The sequence below is a fragment of the Mustela lutreola genome, chromosome 2 (genome assembly GCF_030435805.1).
Source record: "Mustela lutreola isolate mMusLut2 chromosome 2, mMusLut2.pri, whole genome shotgun sequence".
Taxonomy (NCBI): Eukaryota; Metazoa; Chordata; class Mammalia; order Carnivora; family Mustelidae; genus Mustela; species Mustela lutreola.
In genome coordinates, this window is record NC_081291.1 from 156,746,956 (window position 1) to 156,764,680 (window position 17,725).

At 42.1% G+C, this 17,725-nt stretch overlaps 1 protein-coding gene across 4 annotated transcripts in view; it reads right to left on the minus strand.

The window, feature by feature from the left end:
* RASA2 (RAS p21 protein activator 2) overlaps positions 1 to 9,313 on the minus strand; it is a 142,125-nt gene extending 132,812 nt beyond the window's left edge. For all 4 annotated transcript variants that reach the window (XM_059163909.1, XM_059163908.1, XM_059163911.1 and 1 more), the window contains exon 1: positions 9,149 to 9,313. In XM_059163909.1, coding sequence (XP_059019892.1) covers positions 9,149 to 9,281 — 133 coding nt within the window. In that variant the 5' untranslated portion in view covers positions 9,282 to 9,313. The remainder of the gene's footprint in view (positions 1 to 9,148) is intronic.
* Between the last annotated feature and the right edge of the window lie 8,412 nt (positions 9,314 to 17,725).

The following is a 17,725-nucleotide window of genomic DNA, read 5'->3' on the forward strand; positions in this document are numbered from 1 at the left end:
CTCACACTCTCCCTCTGCCTCTCTCCAGGTCTTGTGCTCTCTCTCTCACTCTTTCACTCTCAAATAAATAAATAAAATCTTTTAAAATAAATAAATAATTTGATATGCTTAAAGGGCTTTAAAACAGTACCTGACACAGAATATGTGACATGCCAGTGTTTTATTTTTGTCAACAGGATTTACTGTAAATATCCTCTCACAATCTGCTATTTGTCTCTTAACCCCTGTTTATAAATCCTCACTTATCTTTCCTCAAAAAGTTCTTTTTCCATCTCTCTTCTAACATCAGAAATTATATAAGCAGATGAAACCAACAAACTGACTCCCTTCACTGGATCTCACAACCAACTTCTCAAGAATAAATGCAGATATCAGCCAAAGCATCTAAATTTTTAAACATCTTTCTACTAAAAAAATAACTAGCTTCCTTACTGCATAAAGCATTCCCAAAAATCAGAAAGAAGACTAACGGATCAAACAGAAAAAAAGGACAAACAAAATAAACAAGTTCACCCAAAAAATGGAAATAAAAATGGCTCTTAAAAATATGAAGAGAGGGCGCCTGGGTGGCTCAGTGGGTTAGGCCGCTGCCTTCGGCTCAGGTCATGATCTCAGGGTCCTGGGATCGGGTCCCGCATCGGGCTCTCTGCTTGGGGGGGGGGGGGAGCCTGCTTCCCTCTCTCTCTCTGCCTGCCTCTCTGCCTACTTGTGATCTCTGTCTGTCGAATGGATAAATAAAATCTTAAAAAATATATATATATATGAAGAGAGGGCACCTGGATGGCTCAGCGGATTAAGCCTCTGCCTTCGGCTCAGGTCATGATCTCAGGGTCCCGGAATCGCAAACCGCATAGTGCTCTCTGCTCAGCAGGGAACCTGTTTCCTGCTCCCTCCCTTTCTGCCTACTTGTGATATCTCTCTCTCTGTCAAATTAATAAATAAAATCTTTTTAAAAAATTTAAAAATAATATTAAGAGATCCTCAAACTCATTTAGAAGAAGTGCAAATTAAAACTACAAGTCAAATGTTCCTTTGCATTAGACCAGTAAAGATCAAGACATTTTAAAATACACACTATGTGAGCAAAGAAAGAATCATTCATTCATTGCTCGTGAGAGCAAAAATTGCTACAGTTTCTGTGGAAAGCAATTTGGCAGTGTCTTTCCAAAATAAAAATACGCATACCAATTCATCAATTTAACATTGAGGAATTTACCCTACAGACAGACACACACACTCATATAAAAAATGACATAACAGGGGGTGCCTGAGTGGCTCAGTTGTTAAGCATCTGACTTTGGCTCAGGTCACGGTGCCGGGGTCCTGGGATCGAACCCCGCATCAGGCTCCCTGCTTAATGGAAAGCCTACTTCTCCCTCTCCCATTCCTCCTGCTTGTGTTCCCACTCTTGCTGTGCCTCTCTCAAATAAATAAATAAAATGAAACCTTTTTTAAAAATGACATTAACAACAACGTTATTTATTACAGTACTGTTTGTAATGGCAAAAACTGCAAATACCTACATGTCCATCAATAGGGGACTGGTCAAATAAACTGTGGTATATCCAGATGATGCACTATTAAGCCAACTGTTAAAAAAACAAAACAAAACAAAAGGCAGCTCCCCATATAGATAGATACCACAAATCTTCAAGCTACTATCACTAAGTATAAAAAAAAAAAAGATGCAAACAACGTATATTTTGCTACAATTTACATGTTGGTGAGAGAGACTAATACTCATACATTTATATTTATAAATGCTTAAATAATCTCTGTAAGCATACATAAGAAACTAGTACTGCTTGCTTGTGGAAAGGGAATAGCTAGGGGCAACAGAAATAAGTAAACTTAATTTTAAATGTATACTCCTTAGCACCTTTTCACAGTTTTGTACCAGGTATTATATTCCAGGTATTTGTATTATCTAATCAAACAAATAAGTAAATAAATCTTTTTAAAAATAAATTAATTAAAACCTCCCTGTGATCACACCACACTTTCTGCTGGTACTCTTTAAATGGTCACAGGGGCTCCTGGGTGGCTCAGTTGGGTGTCTGACTCTTGATTTCAGCTCAGGTCATAATTTCAGGGTGTGAGATTGAGCCCCACATGACACCTGCTTAAAATTCTCTCTCTCCCTCTCTCTACCCCCATCCCTCCCCACTCCGATGCTCACGCACCCTCTTTTTCTCTCTCTCTTATGAATGGATGAATGAATAAATAAATGAATAAATAAATAAAATGGTCAGGTTGCTAAACTACTCAAATAGTTTTGGCTAGTCTGTTCAACTGACAAAAGCAGTTCTCCATCCTCGGGGTCCATTATCATTCCCTATGGAATATTTCAAACCCACAGATGTCCAAGTACCACCAGAGAAATTCTGATTCAGTAGGTAGTACAGCGTGGGCACCAGAATTTTTTAAGTTCACGGGTGACACTGATAGGCAGTCAGGACTGAAAACAGCTGAGTTATAGCAAGAATTACACAAACAGGTAAACAACCAGGCTCAATCTCCATTTAGGCCACAAGCACAGTTTCATCACTAATCCTAACCACTTCACAAAGTCCTTAAAAAGGACACCTGGGTGGCTCAGTTGGTTAAGCATCTGCCTCCCGCTCAGGTCATGATCACGGGGTCCTGGGATCGAGTCCTGTATGGGACTCCTTGCTGAGGGGGGAGCCTGCTTCTCCCTCTGCCTGCTCTCTCTCTCTCTGACAAATACATAAATAAAATCTTTAAAAAAAAGAAAAAAGGAACAAATGAGAGTGTGTAGATAGCAGAATGAAAATATATTACTACTTTTGGATACATTACTACAGAGGCAATACAACTGCTTCATATATTAAATGTAGTACATCTGCAACATTCATACTAATGATGAATTCATTCTACCTAGCATTTCAGAAAGAACTTTGATAGTAATGTATTAGTGCTCCACAGGCAAAAGCATTTACTGTGTAACACTTCGAATAGCAGAGTGTCAAGTTCTTCGTTTGTAAAATGAGTGGATGCAATTTGTTCCCCACCTTCCAGCTCTAAACCTCAGTAATTCTCTAAAGCCAATCATTACTTAGGATAGACTTTAGGATAAACTAGTAAGGGCTTTTTCATCCCATTCACAGCCTAGGCTCAATTCACAGCCCAGAGGGCTAATGCCCTAACAGACACTAGCTATTATGTACTGCTGAATAAATTAATAGTCACAGAAAAAATTTAAGATTCAAACAACCTTCATTAATAAGTCTCACAAAAACATTTCAAACAGTGCATCTTATACAAAACAGGCATATGAAAAACATTTAAGCATTAAAATAAAAACATCTCATGTAATGTTTTAAAGCAAATGGTTCAATTTAAAAAGCAACTAAGACTTAATGCTAGAATGGATGTTAAAGACCACTCTCATTTTACAAGTGAAAAAAGAGGGAGTCAGCAAAGCTAATGAATCTGCCCAAACTCATTCTGTCATTAATGATATTCCTAGCACCAAGTCCCCAATAACAAATTTGTCAATTATTGTTCATTGATGTTTGCATGTACACTGGTAAAACGTTATAAAGCACATTATTTTAGCTACTAATTTTTGATGACTGAAATAATATACAAAACTAAAGACAAATCATAAAAATTTAATATACATGACGTGTCTTAATTTACATTGATGACTACACAAAACTGTTAGCAGATCTTAAAAGAGAACAGAACTTTATTAGTAAATAAAAGATATAATCTGGTATTATTGTCAAATAATTTCATAATGCACATTAAAAAGGAAATAGGATTGGTATTTAAGATTAAAGGATAAAATGATAATTTTATTTCAGCTACATTAGTTCCACAGTCTCTTAGAAGCTATTCAAAGAGTTCAAAAAAAAAAAACCTCTATGAATTTATTGAGGTTTACCTCCTGTCTTCCTCAGAGAAATGATTAGCAGACTGCTCTGTGAACTTTTACAAAGAACCCTTTTCTCTCATTTCTATCCATCTGAAAGATGGATTCTTCCTCAATCCTAAATAACTCATCCTCTCATTTCAAATTTTTGAGAATAATGAATTCTTAGCATGAACAAACCTTTTAGCAGCTTTCCCTCTATTAATTTATTAAATAACTTATCTAATTTCAAATATCTGATAGTAATAAATTCTTAGCATGAATAAACTTTTTCATCTCTTCCTCAATTCTATTGCGTGATCAATAAAATGTCTTGATTTTTATCTTACTACCAAAAAATTCAAACCTTTCATGACAGACAAAAACACTTACTGTATCAGGTATGATTATAAGATTTTTCTTTTCCATGCTCAGAAACAATTAGTAGCAATATTCATGGAGTACAGTCAGGTAACAATATTCAAATCTCCTAATAATAAGCACTCACAGCATTTAAAAAAATTAATCCTTTTCTTAATGAGGCAACTTTGGCATCAGTTCAAACATAAGCTCAATTGGCACTGTAATTTTGAAAGGAATGAACTTCCTGTCACAAACCCATGTAGTTTTCTTTCAACAATACTATTATCTTCTAGTTTATCTGTAAAATGTACGAAACGGTTTTACATCTAGTATTTCAAATCCTCCTCAGGATAACATTATGAGAAATAGGGCATTTTTCTAAAGGCCTATTATGTCCCAGGCATTATGCTGACAATGGGATAGTTAAAAGAAAAAAAAAAAAAAAAGAAGAATGAATTCCACCCTGGAAGAGCTTGCAGTCTAATGGGAGAAAATAAATGAACAATTTCTATAAAATGTGCTAGAGTAAGGACAAAGAATTACAACTCCCCAGTGATACTAGGGCCTAACACTTTCTCTCCAGGGATGGGGGTGGTGATGCCCTGCCCCAAAGGCAGCTTTGGTCAGGAGATCACATGCAGCAGGCTTTTGAAGGATGTGTAAGAGTTCCTGACATAAGTACAGGGTTGAGGAAAGGAGAAAGACACTTCCAGGCAGGGGGACATGTACAAAATGGCTAGTGATGAAGCATTATTCCCATTTTAAAATTGAGGAAGATAGGGGAGCCTGGGTGGCTCAGTGGGTTAAAGCCTCTGCCTTCAGCTCAGGTCTTGATCCCAGGGTCCTGGGATTGAGCCCCACATCGGGCTCTCTGCTCTGTAGGGAGCCTGCTTCCCCCTCTTTCTCTCTGCCTGCCTCTCCGCCTACTTGTGATCTCTGTCAAATAAATAAAAATAAAATAAAATAAAATAGATGAAGAAGATAAGCTCAAAAGGAAAGTGAGCAGTCTAAAATCACATGAATAATAACAATGTAGGAAACAGAATACAATCCTTCTGATTTTAATCAGCTTTGTACACCAGAAAATGCCAGTAAGCATTGACAAGAACATCAGATAAAGATTAATTTTTACTCCTATTTATTCCTTCCCAAGAGATTGTCCATGTCTGACCAAGATCCTGGGCAGAAGGGAAGAAATAACTGGAGGAGTAGATTTATTTAATTCTCCAATCAATTCTGTGAGATAAGTAATTTTATTATACCCATTATACACACAAAAATACAAAGGTACAGGGGTACATGGGGTGGCTCAGTTAAGCATCTGATTCTTGGTTTCAGAACATGCACACTCCTTCTAAAATAAATAAATAAAATCTTAAAAAGAAAAAAAAAAGAATACAGAGGCACAAAAAGGTTAACAATTGGGAATTAAGAGAAGATTCAAATCCAGGTGACTAACCTGACCAAGCTTCTAAACTCAAGCACTTAACCAGACCTCAAAGATCCTACTTTGCCTAAGAGCTCTACATCATTTGGTCTAGAGAGACCGAGGAGACCAAGTAAGTTCTGGATCACATCACGATGCCACAGGTCTCACACTGTACTACACATCTCAATACTCACATAAATCCTCAGATTTGGCTCCCTTACCAATCTGAGGATACCAATCCTTAGATTCTGGTCTTCCTTGAGTAGGTAAACCCACGAAGAAGGTGGCATGGGCTCTTTCAGCAACATTCTTACATTCTGATTACCAGCTGATTTAATTAGATGAAAGCAAACTTAACAAAAAGTGATAACCAGAAAGACATAAAATAACAGCACGAAGCTTGAAAAGCACAAAGAAGAAAGCTCCAATCCCTCTCTCTAGCTTGGGAGGTGGGCAATGCAAAAGTGCTTCAGGTACATGTAAGCATACCTGCCACTGAGTGCATGGCAGCTCACACTAAAGGATGGAGTCTGTAGTACCTTAACTTCCTTTATCAAGGGTTCATATGACAACTCTGGGACTTCAACAACCATCCCTGCCTCTTGAATATTAGGGAAGCTGACCATTTGAAATGACCATGGTTTTCGAGGGCACCAAAATGACCTCTGGGAATTGAGGATCAGCACAGAAGACAAAATACTATCAGCAACACTGGATTTGCTAATGTTAGTTGACTGACCACAAAATGGGTTTCCAATCTGTCAATCTGGTTATTTCACTTGTGAAGGATATGAGAAAATACTGGAATGAAACCCCTAAAGAAGACTGTAGACTATTATCTCTACAACTTTAAAGATACATAAATCTAATCCATCCTCACTTTTTGTGGTAGCATCTGGAGTTGGTGGGTCCTATCCAGGTCTAGGAAAAAGGATGTTCCTTTGAGGCTCACTTTGAATCCTACTGAACTCTAACTCTCCAGATTAGAGGCTCTCAAACAGCAGTCTGAAATCTGCCAGCACATCTCCAGTCTAGTGGGTACTACTAGGCTTTCCTCTTGAGGTCTTCCAACATGGTGAAAAGGAAAGCTGACGTGGTTACCCACACCCTCAAGTTGCTTAGTATCTTCACTGTCAGGATCACCACCATCCCATATCTGTGACTTTAGCACCTGCTGATGACTCCTCCAGCCCCCACCCAGTAAAACCCATATGTCAGTTTCAGGGAAACAGAAAACAGCATCTCTTCACAGGGTTCTGAAGATCAACTGTGGATTATACCAGCTAAAAGAAGGGCAAAGAAATGGAGAGGGAGGTGGGGAGAACTTCATTTATATAAGTATCCTAATACATTTTTTCTAAAAAGCAGATATTCAGTGACCTGAGCTATAAGCCAAGCAATTCCAAAAGCAAGAAATGAACTGAAATAACAAATAGGATACCTCAACTATGGTTAAAGCGGTAATACCATTCCCAGCAACTTGGACGATCAATCCCCAAATCTGGGTAGTGGGGCTTTTATAAAGCACAGAGACAAAGCTGTGTTTCTGTACTTGTATGTCTGAGTTTCACTCACAGTGGTATCTCCTATTGTGATATCTCTGCTATGGAGCAGGTGAAGGTGCAGGGCAGCTAAATCCTTCTGGAAACAGCCCAACCCTAACTTTCAGTTCCAAGATGTGTGTATGTAGTTCCATAGTATAACCTGCAGCTCGATAAACCAGAGGCTCCAGTGGATATTGCCTAGCATCATGACAGTAAAATGAAAAAGTGGTAAAATTTGGAAAATTAGATCAAGTCAAACCATTTACAATTTTCCCAAATGTTAAATAAGATATAAATAAATATTAAATATAAGACTTAATCTGAATTTTGAAAAGATTTTATACCCTAGAAAGTAATTTTAATACTGGGAACATAGATATGGACCAGATCTATTTCTCTGATGTCATCTTCCAGGTTTTGAGAACTAAACTCAAGATCTCAAGTTGCCTAAGACTACTTCTGGGAACAAAAAGATGAGAAAATTTAACACGCCTGCCTCTGAGATTTAATAAAATCTCAGTACTTGAAGAGGGGAGCAACTTGAAAAGAGGAAAGGGGGAGAATCCAAGCTCAATTAATTATATCATTTTTCAGGAAGAGGAAAATTTTACATCCTGTGCAACAAAGAGCACTGTTAGCCATTTTATTGCACTTCGATTTTCTTCTTATAAAGTAAAAAACTACTCCTCTTACTAAGGGCTATTTGTCGGAAAGATGAAGCATATTTCCATTCTGAGATACTGAATTTTTAAAAAGGTGATTTTTGACAAAAACAAAAATTAGTTTTATTGATATATCTTACAAATAGCAAAAAAAAAAAAAAAAGAAAGAAAGAAAGAAAGAAAGAAAAAGAAGAAAAGAATAGAAAATGAAAAGGCGTTTCCCCTGAATAAACTACTGTGAAAAAATTTTAACTCTGACGCTCAGAGTCACTTTTTTAAAAACAAATACCCAAATGACTGAATTCAAATGGTCTATTGTAACGCTCGGAGCTTCTGAGCAAAAATTCTATATTAAGTCAAACTAATATGGCTCGCTCACAAAAGTAATAATTAAATGCACGAGAAAGAAAGGAATTAAGTGGGTTAAGTGCGGGCTGGATGACTGTGTTTTGAGACCTGCTCACAGGAAGCCACTACATCCTGTCTTAAGTCCCTGTCAGTCACATTGTCTCTCAATCCAAGTCTCCGCCGCAGCGAGGTGGGGCGAGTACAGGTGTCCGGCCCCGAGCCCCTCCAAGCGCGCTCACTCGCGAACACCCGGAGCTGCGGTCGCCAGAGTCCCAAGACGGCCTGTTTCCTCCAGCTCAGGGCGCCTTTTTCAACCTCGAACAGGCCCGTGAGCCCAGGAAGCAGGCAGCCCCCTCCCCTCGGGCCAGCCCCACTTCCCCGCCCGCCCTCCTCCTCCTCCGGCCGCGCCTCCCGTAATTACTGCTCCGCTCCCACCTCGGGGCCGCTCCCCGGCGCCCGTGCCGCCCGGAGGCCTTCGTCCCAGGGCTGCCGGAAACTCCCCACGCCCCCGGCTCACGCCCCCGGCCCCCACCCCCCGCCCCCCGCTGGGGCGTCCCCACGTCCAGGCCGCGCCCCGAAGCCGAGCCCCTCAGGCCAGCGCTGCTCCCGGCGCCCCTGGGGTCCCCCTCCACGCAAATTCCCGGCTTTCCACTCCCTCCGACAAGAGCAGCCCCAGCCCACGCCGCCCCGTCGAGGCGACGACTCCCCCAACACACCCCCCTTCCAACCTCAGCCGTGCCGGCCCTCCCCGCGCGCCTCGCCGGCCCCGGTACGGGCCCCGGCCCCCGTCTGCCCAGGTCCCCTCTCAGCCGCGCCATCCGAGTCCGGCTCGGCGCCGCCACCCCCGCGCGCCCGCCGCCCCCTCAGCCCCGCGGCGGCCCCCGCCGGCCGCCGGGTGGGTCCTCTCAGCCCGGCCCCGGCTTACAGATCTTGCCCCGCAGGCTCTGCAGCACTCGGACTTCTCGACTGTCCTCATCCCCGGCCTCGGGCTCAGCCGTCGCAGCCGCCGCCGGCGCCTCGGAGGAAGCCGCCGCAGCAGCAGGCGCCGCCGCCGCCATGGTGCCGCCCGGCCCGTGCCGCAGCCCCGCCGCCTGCGTAGCCCGCGAGGCGGAGCCCAGCGGCGGCCTAGGCTGGGGCGAGCCGCGCGCCTGGCCCCGCCCCCGGTCCGCAGCCTGGCTCGCCCCGCCCCGCCCCTGTCCCGCCCCCGCCCCACCCGGGTCCCTGCAGTCGCCGCCCGCCCCCCCCCACCTTCAGTCTCCCCGAAGCAGGGCCGCTCGGGCGCGAACCCAAGCGCTGGCTTTCCTGCTCTTTGCCCCCATAAAAGCCCAGGCGCTAGCCAAGTGCGTCTCCAAGTTGTGGCTCAGAGCAGCCCTGAAACCCCATAAGGGAAAACCCCAGCCCTCTCGAGATCCCCAAATCCTTCTGGGAATTAGGCTCCCCACCGCAAGCGGACTACCACAGCTTCTAACGTTCGAGGGAACTCCCTGTGGAAAGATAACAGAGTGGAATTTGACAGTTGAGAGCGCCTCAAAACTACCTTATTCAAAAAGAATCAAGAGGTGTACTAGAGATTTCCCTAATAACATCCGCGTGCTTCCTACCCGAAAGCCACACCGCCACACACACAAATCTTCGCTTTTGAGTACAAAAGCTGGTTCAAAAAAAGGATACTAGCCCGCAATTACAACAGGAGAGCAGCATGGGAGATCCTCCCACGGAAGAATTCTGAAGCTCTAACCACCACTTGTGTATTTTGGAGACAGAAAGCGCATAGAAGGATCGGGTCCCATCCCTTCCCGCGCCCCCATCAGTGGGCTTGCTAAAGAGTTGATTGACACTAGGACATTCGTAAATCTTTGACTAGCTGTTAGCTTTATTTCAAGGGAACTCTTTACACTGAGTAAACTGCATGAATAATACCCTGGTATGAGATGAGGAAGATGATTTCCTGGTCTTGAGGTTGTTAACTGCACTTCCCTAAGAGGAAAGAAACTGTGACTTAATAGGGCAGGGTAGTTGTTTTCCAGGGCTACAATAGGAATCATTCCCTCTGTCAACAAATATTTTTTGAGGGTCAGACTTAATGATAGCCTCAGAGCTCCAGCCATCCAGCGGCTCAGTCTGGGAGAGATACAGGAAAAGGACAGAGGCACTAGAGAAAAGCCCTAAGATGAGGAAACCGGAGAGACTTGGAAGGCCTTCCTGGGAAATGCACTGAGGAGTGACCTGAAGGTCAGAAGGGAGAGGCACACATGTGCCAAAGAGAAGTCATTTGTGCAAAGTATGGGCAACCAGAAAGAATGGCCTTAGTCTGTGTCTGTTGCTGAGGAGTGACACTGCTGTTTCCATGTGTGCTGTGGGGGCCCTCTCGGAGACTATTACATTTGTTGGAGAATGTGAACCTATCTCCTCTTATTTGGAGGTTTTGCTGTCATGTCGAACAAGAAGTCCCAAACTGAACTCCCTGTCTTCCTTTGCAAATCTGAGTTCATAGCCCTCATCTGTTATCCGGGTTAGACTCTGACTCTTTTATTTTCTTCATCTCTTGTCCTTATACTGTTTTCAGCTGCCGCATAATTCTGATTCTGCCAAAATCGTTTCTCTTTCTTCTTTCCATTTCATTCCCTGTCATTGTACTGACTTACATACATCCCTACTTGAGTAGTGTTAACATGTGGGTTTGTTGTTTGTTTTTAAAAAGGCATGAGCTTATGAAGCAGACAGACTTGCACTGGAGCCTAGTTCTACCACTCTTACGTGTGTGGCATTGGGCAAATTCTTCAACATTTCTAAACCTGTTTCTTAACAATAAAATGGAAATGCTATACTTCTTCCTTCTTCAAAGGTTTAGTATCAGGATGAAGTAATTACCGAGAGTATGTGTACGAAGTGTCTGGTAGAGTCATGGGCACGTAGTAGGATTAACACGGTAAATGTCCGTGAACTCATGCTCTGGACTGGAACTCTTTTTTTTTTCTTTTTTAAAAAGATTTTATTTATTTATTTGAAGACATAGCGAGAGAGAGAACACAGAAGCAGGGGTGTGTGGGAGAGGGAGAAGCAGGCTTCTTGCTGAGCAGGGAGCCTGATGTGGGGCTTGATCCCAGGACCCAGGGATCATGACCTGAGCCCAAGGCAAACACTTAACAACTGAGCCACCCAGCTGCCCCTGGACTGGAACTCTTATAATAGATCTCTCCTCTCTCTCATTCCTCCTACACATGCCACTTAAATTAATCTTCCTAAAGCAAAAATCGGAGTTTGTCACTTGGCCTGCTCAAAAAAAACTTCAGTGGCTTCATTCATCCCTTCAGCAAGCAAGCAAGCTACACTATATGTCTCAAAGAGTGCTATAAACAACCAGAAAATAGAGCTCAGATCTCTTGGGCAAGGGCTCAGGGTTGAGACTGGGCCCAGCCTACCTAACCCCTTGTAACTCTAGCCACACTGAGCCACTTTACCCACTAGCCCTCTAGGAGTGACCTTCTTCCTGCCCTTCCAAATGCTGCCTCATCCATGTGTCTTTTTCTCTCACAGACGGAGGTTCCTATTTGTACCTTTTCGTGGCATTAATCATTTTCTGCCTAGTAGTATGTATCTGTGTACTTGTTTATCTCTTCTCCGAAATTCATTTCTAACTCCCACAATAAATATCTGTTGAATGAATGGATTGAATCATATTAGTCCACGTACTTTCTCCAATCAGCAGACTTGAAGCTTTCCTGTTTTGAAAATTCTATTTTCTATCTATCACTCAGTCTCTTACTTGTCCAAATGATTAAAATTGGAATGGGAAACTTTAGTAGGAGCCTCAAATTTGAAGTTAAAAGCTGGTGTTTAAAGATTTGTTCCTTTCTTTAAAATATCAATATCTAAGGGATGCCTAGGTGGCTCAGTGGGTTAGGAGCCCGCCTTAGTTCAGGGCATGATTCCAGGGTCCTAGAATGGAACCCCACACCAGGCTCCTTGCTCAGCAGAGAGTCTGCTTCTCCCTCTACCTGCTGCTCCCTCTGCTTGTGCTCTCTCTCTCCTACCATCTCCTCTCTCTCTCTCTCTCTCTGTCAAATAAATTTAAAAAAAGTATATCAATATCCAAAAACTAAAATAAAATATCAGTGTCCATACCAGGGTTTCATTTCCTTTCTTTTTCACTAGCTAAATCCCAAGTCCATAATTCCATTACTAAATTGTTAATAAAGGTATGAAGACAATTTTAAATGAAATAACACTCCTCCTATAGTCTTTTTTCCCCAGTCTTTCTGTGGTAGGTTTCAGAATTATCATATTGTTTCACTGAGACCCAGAAACTCCATTTTTCCTCCATCCAAAATCATTCCTAATTATTCTAATTCTGAATAAACATTTAAGGATATTACTATTCTTTACTGATACTGGCCTGCTCTGCAGAGATATTTAGCAGAATCTGTGTTTCCTTAATGTAAAATATTCAGGAAATAACATTTTGTAAAAACCAATAAAATTTACTCACAGTACAATTACGAGAAGCCCATCCCACCTCCCTCCCTTCATTGTCCTTACACTGTGTTTTAAATTCATCTAGAGTTCCTCTCATTTCTTCATTGTGTTTTGCAACTGGAACAATATTGCATCATACACAAACTTGCACTTCACTTCCTTCCTCAAATTATTAATGAATGTGTTTAAAGGCCATCACTCCTATCTCTACCCCCTCCATTCTGACAAGCAACCATTCACTACTCTGTCTTTTCCTATTTCTTCACCAGCTTTTAACCCATTGTCATTTTCACCCATAAGCTGGCTTGCTTCATGGTGGCTGAGGTAGGGAAACTGCCTTGCCTCCTAATAAGACTGTCCTGCAGCTAGAAACTAATTTCGGAACTTGTCAGTTATACAGCATTGTTTTGAATCAGCGTGCACCAGCCTATAACATGGCAATGTGAGGGGTTATCTCCTGATCCTGAGTTACTAATTGCCTTCTTTCTGGCGAGTCAGGGAGGAGAAATATGCTTACTTTAAAATATTTAAATGTAGATCATTTTCATAGGTCTGTACACTCATGAAGCATAACTATTTCTGTTGGATGGGTGGGAAGGGAAGTCTTTTCAGTCATTGAGAACTTGATTTCTTCATGCCTTTTAGAGTACTGCTTGTATATTACACCTTCTGCACTCTGCTGCATTGTACAAGCAGCCCCTCAATCCAATTTATACTTTTCTTTTGGATAAAGTTGGAGTAGAGGAAGGTGAGGTGAGAAGTTAAATATATAGGGTATTTTGCAAAATATTCAAAGTTAACATTTTACCTTAAGATCAAACAGGGCTATAACAAGGATGTGTCCAAAAATATGGACAAGTCTTTATCTTAAAACTTCCAGCTCTTGCACTAAAAATATTTTCACATTTGCTTAGCTCTGGAGGAGGACCCTATAGGTCTGAATTTTGGAACATGGGATAGTCTATGCCTTTAGGCCAGTCTGACTTCAGACTCTTGGCCTCCTTCCTTTTGAACTTGATGGCATATCCACTTCACTTTCACTGTACTTTTCTTGTCAATTTAGATTCATGAATCAATAGATCTGAGAAGAACATTGGAAAAGTTGGGCAATCATGTACTTGTTTCATGGGCTACTCTGTGCTTGAGAAATGTCTATACTTGTGTGGGCAGATCTGTCATTTCTCTGTGGACTCTGGAGACATGCTCCAGCCAGTTGGTAAAAACCAAGACAGAGTACCTGAGGTCATGGCGCTGCTGCTTTTCATGGCCTGAAGACATAGCTATGGTCTCCCAAGGCCAAGAACTCTCTCTTTCTCACCTGGCTGGCACACAGTGGTCAGCGAAGGAGGCTGGTGCTGTACACCCACATGGCTGTAATCATGGCAAGTTGGAGACTGACGTCAATTTTCAGTACCCTCTCCGGGACCATGCGAGCCCAGTGGGGTGGTGGTTGCGTAAATGATGCTTTTGTGTTCTTCTAAATTCTGAGGAAGAAGAAAGGAAATCAGGTGGAACTAGAAAGGAGTTGACTACGGGACTTGTCCAAAGCCCCTTCTTGAAGCAAAGCTCAGGCTAGGGAAACATCAATAAAAAGAGAGATGCAACAAGGCATGCCCAAGGGGACCTTCTCTGAAAAGTATCTCCCCACCCCCAACAAAACACAGGAACTAATAGTGCCATGTGCCAGGCTCCTCATGTAGCTTGATATTTTTGTTTATGGGTGTTTTTGTTGTTACTCCTCTTTTATTCAATAATGTCTCTAAGCTCAGTTCTTCTCAGTACATCTTATCAGGAAGCTCATGGTGACCACCTATCCTATTACTGGTGATGTTAACTTTGATTCCTTGGTTAGGATGATATCTGTCAGATTTGTCCCCTGTAAAGTCACTATGTTCCCGTATCATTAATAAGTATCTTGTGGAGTGATCATTGAGATTTTTGTAAAAGTGAACTTATTTTTCTACCCACATGTGTTCCTCCCTCCATAATTCACCTGGTTGAGTTGTACCTTCACCTATCCCAAGTGCCCAAGCCAGAAACTGGCCAGTTATTTCACTTTCCTCTTCCTCCTTGTCTTTCATGTTCAATAACTAAGTCCTGTGTATTCTGCCCCTTTAATGTCTTTCAGACTGATCTTCTTCCCCATCTCCACTGCCACTCTTAGCTTCTCATCATCTTTTCCTTGAGTTACTAAGACACACCTAAGTAGGCTGTCCACTTCCTGACTCTTCCTATCCCCACCACTCCCCATTTTGCCACCAGAGTTCTTTCAAGAATGCAAATCAGCATTTTCTTACCTAAAAACCTTTAATGAAGTGGAGATTTTCTGGCCTTGATGGCGACCACATGAGACATGTGCTATGATTCTGCAGATAGCTTGAGCTGCCATAACAAAATACCACAGGCTGGCTGGCTTAAACAACAGACATGTATTTTCTCACAGTTCTGGAGGCTAGAAGTCTCAAGGTTCTGGTCAATTCAGTTTCTTGCAAGAGCTCTCTTCCTGGCTTTCAGATGGTTCTTCTTGCTATGCCCTCACATGGTGTTTTTTTTTTTTTTTTTTTTTTTTTTTTTTTGATGTGTTCACGTGGAGAGAGAGATGAACTCTCTGGTATTTCTTCTTACAATGATCGGGGGACTCACTCTTATGATCTCATTTAACCTTAATTATTTCCTTGAAGGTCCTGTCTCCAAGTATAGCCACGATGGGGCTTTAGGGCTTCAAGATAAGAATTGGGAGTGGGGGCACAGACATTCAGTCCATAACAAGCTCCTAGAGCTCCCTTTCTCATACCCATGGTACACGCAGTCAGTCAATCACAGCACTCTTGTCTACTGAATTTGAACGAGCCTCAGAACAATGTGTCCAGCTTTCTCAAGTTCAAAGTCTCTCTGGAAACAGGGATGCATACATGTGACACAGTTTCCCCCAGGGAGCTACAGCCAAGAGAGACTTAAATTCAGAGAACAGAAAGACAGCAAGGCACAGCAGAAAGATCTCAGGCAGTAGAGGTGAAGGCCCGGGCCACCGTATCCTGTGTAAACTGTGGCATGCGTGTGTGTGTGTGTGTGTGTGTGTGTTGACCAGTTGTGTAACTTGGGTATTGTTCTTGGATCATAAATGTTCCAGCTTGACTCTTTGACCCTTGGAGAGATTCTAACTTGCTCAGTACCTCTAATGCATTGCTTTGCTGCTTAAACTAGCTAGCATACATTCTGTCTTTTCAACAACAGGGGCAAGAGATACATTCTTGCACTTCATGTACTGATATGCTGAGCTCTTTATGGTTCCCTAAATTTGCCAGGTGGTTCTCCACAGATCTAGAGTACTCTGACTTTTCCCTTTGCCAAAGGTTCCCTCCGCACCTTATCCCCCATCAAACCAGTTAGGAGTCTTTGGGCTGCAAGTAACAGAAAAACTGTAAGGAAATGACTTAAACCATTACAGTTTATTTTGTCTATAAAAAGGAAGCTCTTATAGGTTTTAAAAAAATCAAACATAGGATTACTATATGATCCAGCAATTTTAATTCTAGATATGTACCCTGAAAGAACAAAAAGCAGGGTCTTTTGAAAATTTCTTTAATTAATATATAATGTATTATTTGTTTCAGGGGTACAGGTCTGTGATTCATCATTCTTACACAATTCACAGCACTCACCATAGCACATACCCTCCCCAGTGTCCATCATCCAGCCACCCCATCCCTCCCATCCCCCTCCACTCCAGCAACCTTCAGTTTGGCTTGTCACCCTCTTTGGTTTCATCTTCTTTCATTTTTCCCTCCATTCCCTAATGATCCTCTTCTTGTTTCTCAAATTCCTCATATCAGTGAGATCATATGATAATTGTCTTTCTGGGATTGACTTACTTCACTTAGCATAATAGCCTTTTGTTCCATCCATGTCATTGCAAATGCCAAGATTTCATTTTTTTTTAAGATTTTATTTATTTATTTGACAGAGAGAGAGATCACAAGTAGGCAGAGAGGCAGGCAGAGAGAGAGGGAGGAGGAAGCAGGCTCCCCACCGAGCAGGGAGGCTGATGCAGGAGCTTGATCCCAGGACCCTGAGACCATGACCTGAGCTGAAGGCAGAGGCTTAATCCACTGAGCCACCCAGGCGCCCCAAGATTTCATTTTTTGATGGCTGAGTAGTATTCCATATATATATATGGAAGAAGATGTGGTATATATATATATATATATATATATACCACATCTTCTTTTTTTTTTTTTTTAAAGATTTTATTTATTTATTTGACAGAGAGAGATCACAAGTAGGCAGAGAGGCAGGCAGAGAGAGGAGGAAGCAGGCTCCCTGCTGAGCAGAGAGCCCGATGTGGGACTCGATCCCAGGACCCTGAGATCATGACCTGAGCCGAAGGCAGCGGCTTAACCCACTGAGCCACCCAGGCGCCCATATACCACATCTTCTTTAACCATTCATCTATTCTTTCCATAGTTTGGCTATTGTGGACATTGCTGCTATAAACACTGGGGTACATGTGCCCCTTCAGATCACTACATTCATATCTTTAGGGTAAATACCCAGTAGTGCGATTGCTGGGTCGTAGGGTAGCTCTATTTTAAACTTTTTGAGAAACCTCCATACTGTTTTCCAGACTGAAAGCAGGGTCCTTTTTTTTTTTTTTTCCTTTTTGAAAGAAGGGTCTTGAAGAGATTTTATACCCATGGTCATAGTAACATCATTCACAATAGTAATAATATGGAAGAAACCCAAGTGTCTATTATAGATGAATGGATATAAGCAAAATGTGGTATATACATATAATGAAATAGTATTCAGCCTTAAAAAGAAGGTAATTCATTTTTTTAAAAGATTTTATTTATTTATTTGAGAGACAGAGCTTGTGAGTAGGGGGAGGGGGAGGGGAACATGGAGAGAGAAAGACTCTCAGGCAGACTGCCCACTAACCATGGAGTTTGATGCACGGCTCAAGTGCATGACTTTGAGATCAAGACCTGAGCCAAAATCAAGAGTCAGAAAATTAACCAACTGAGCC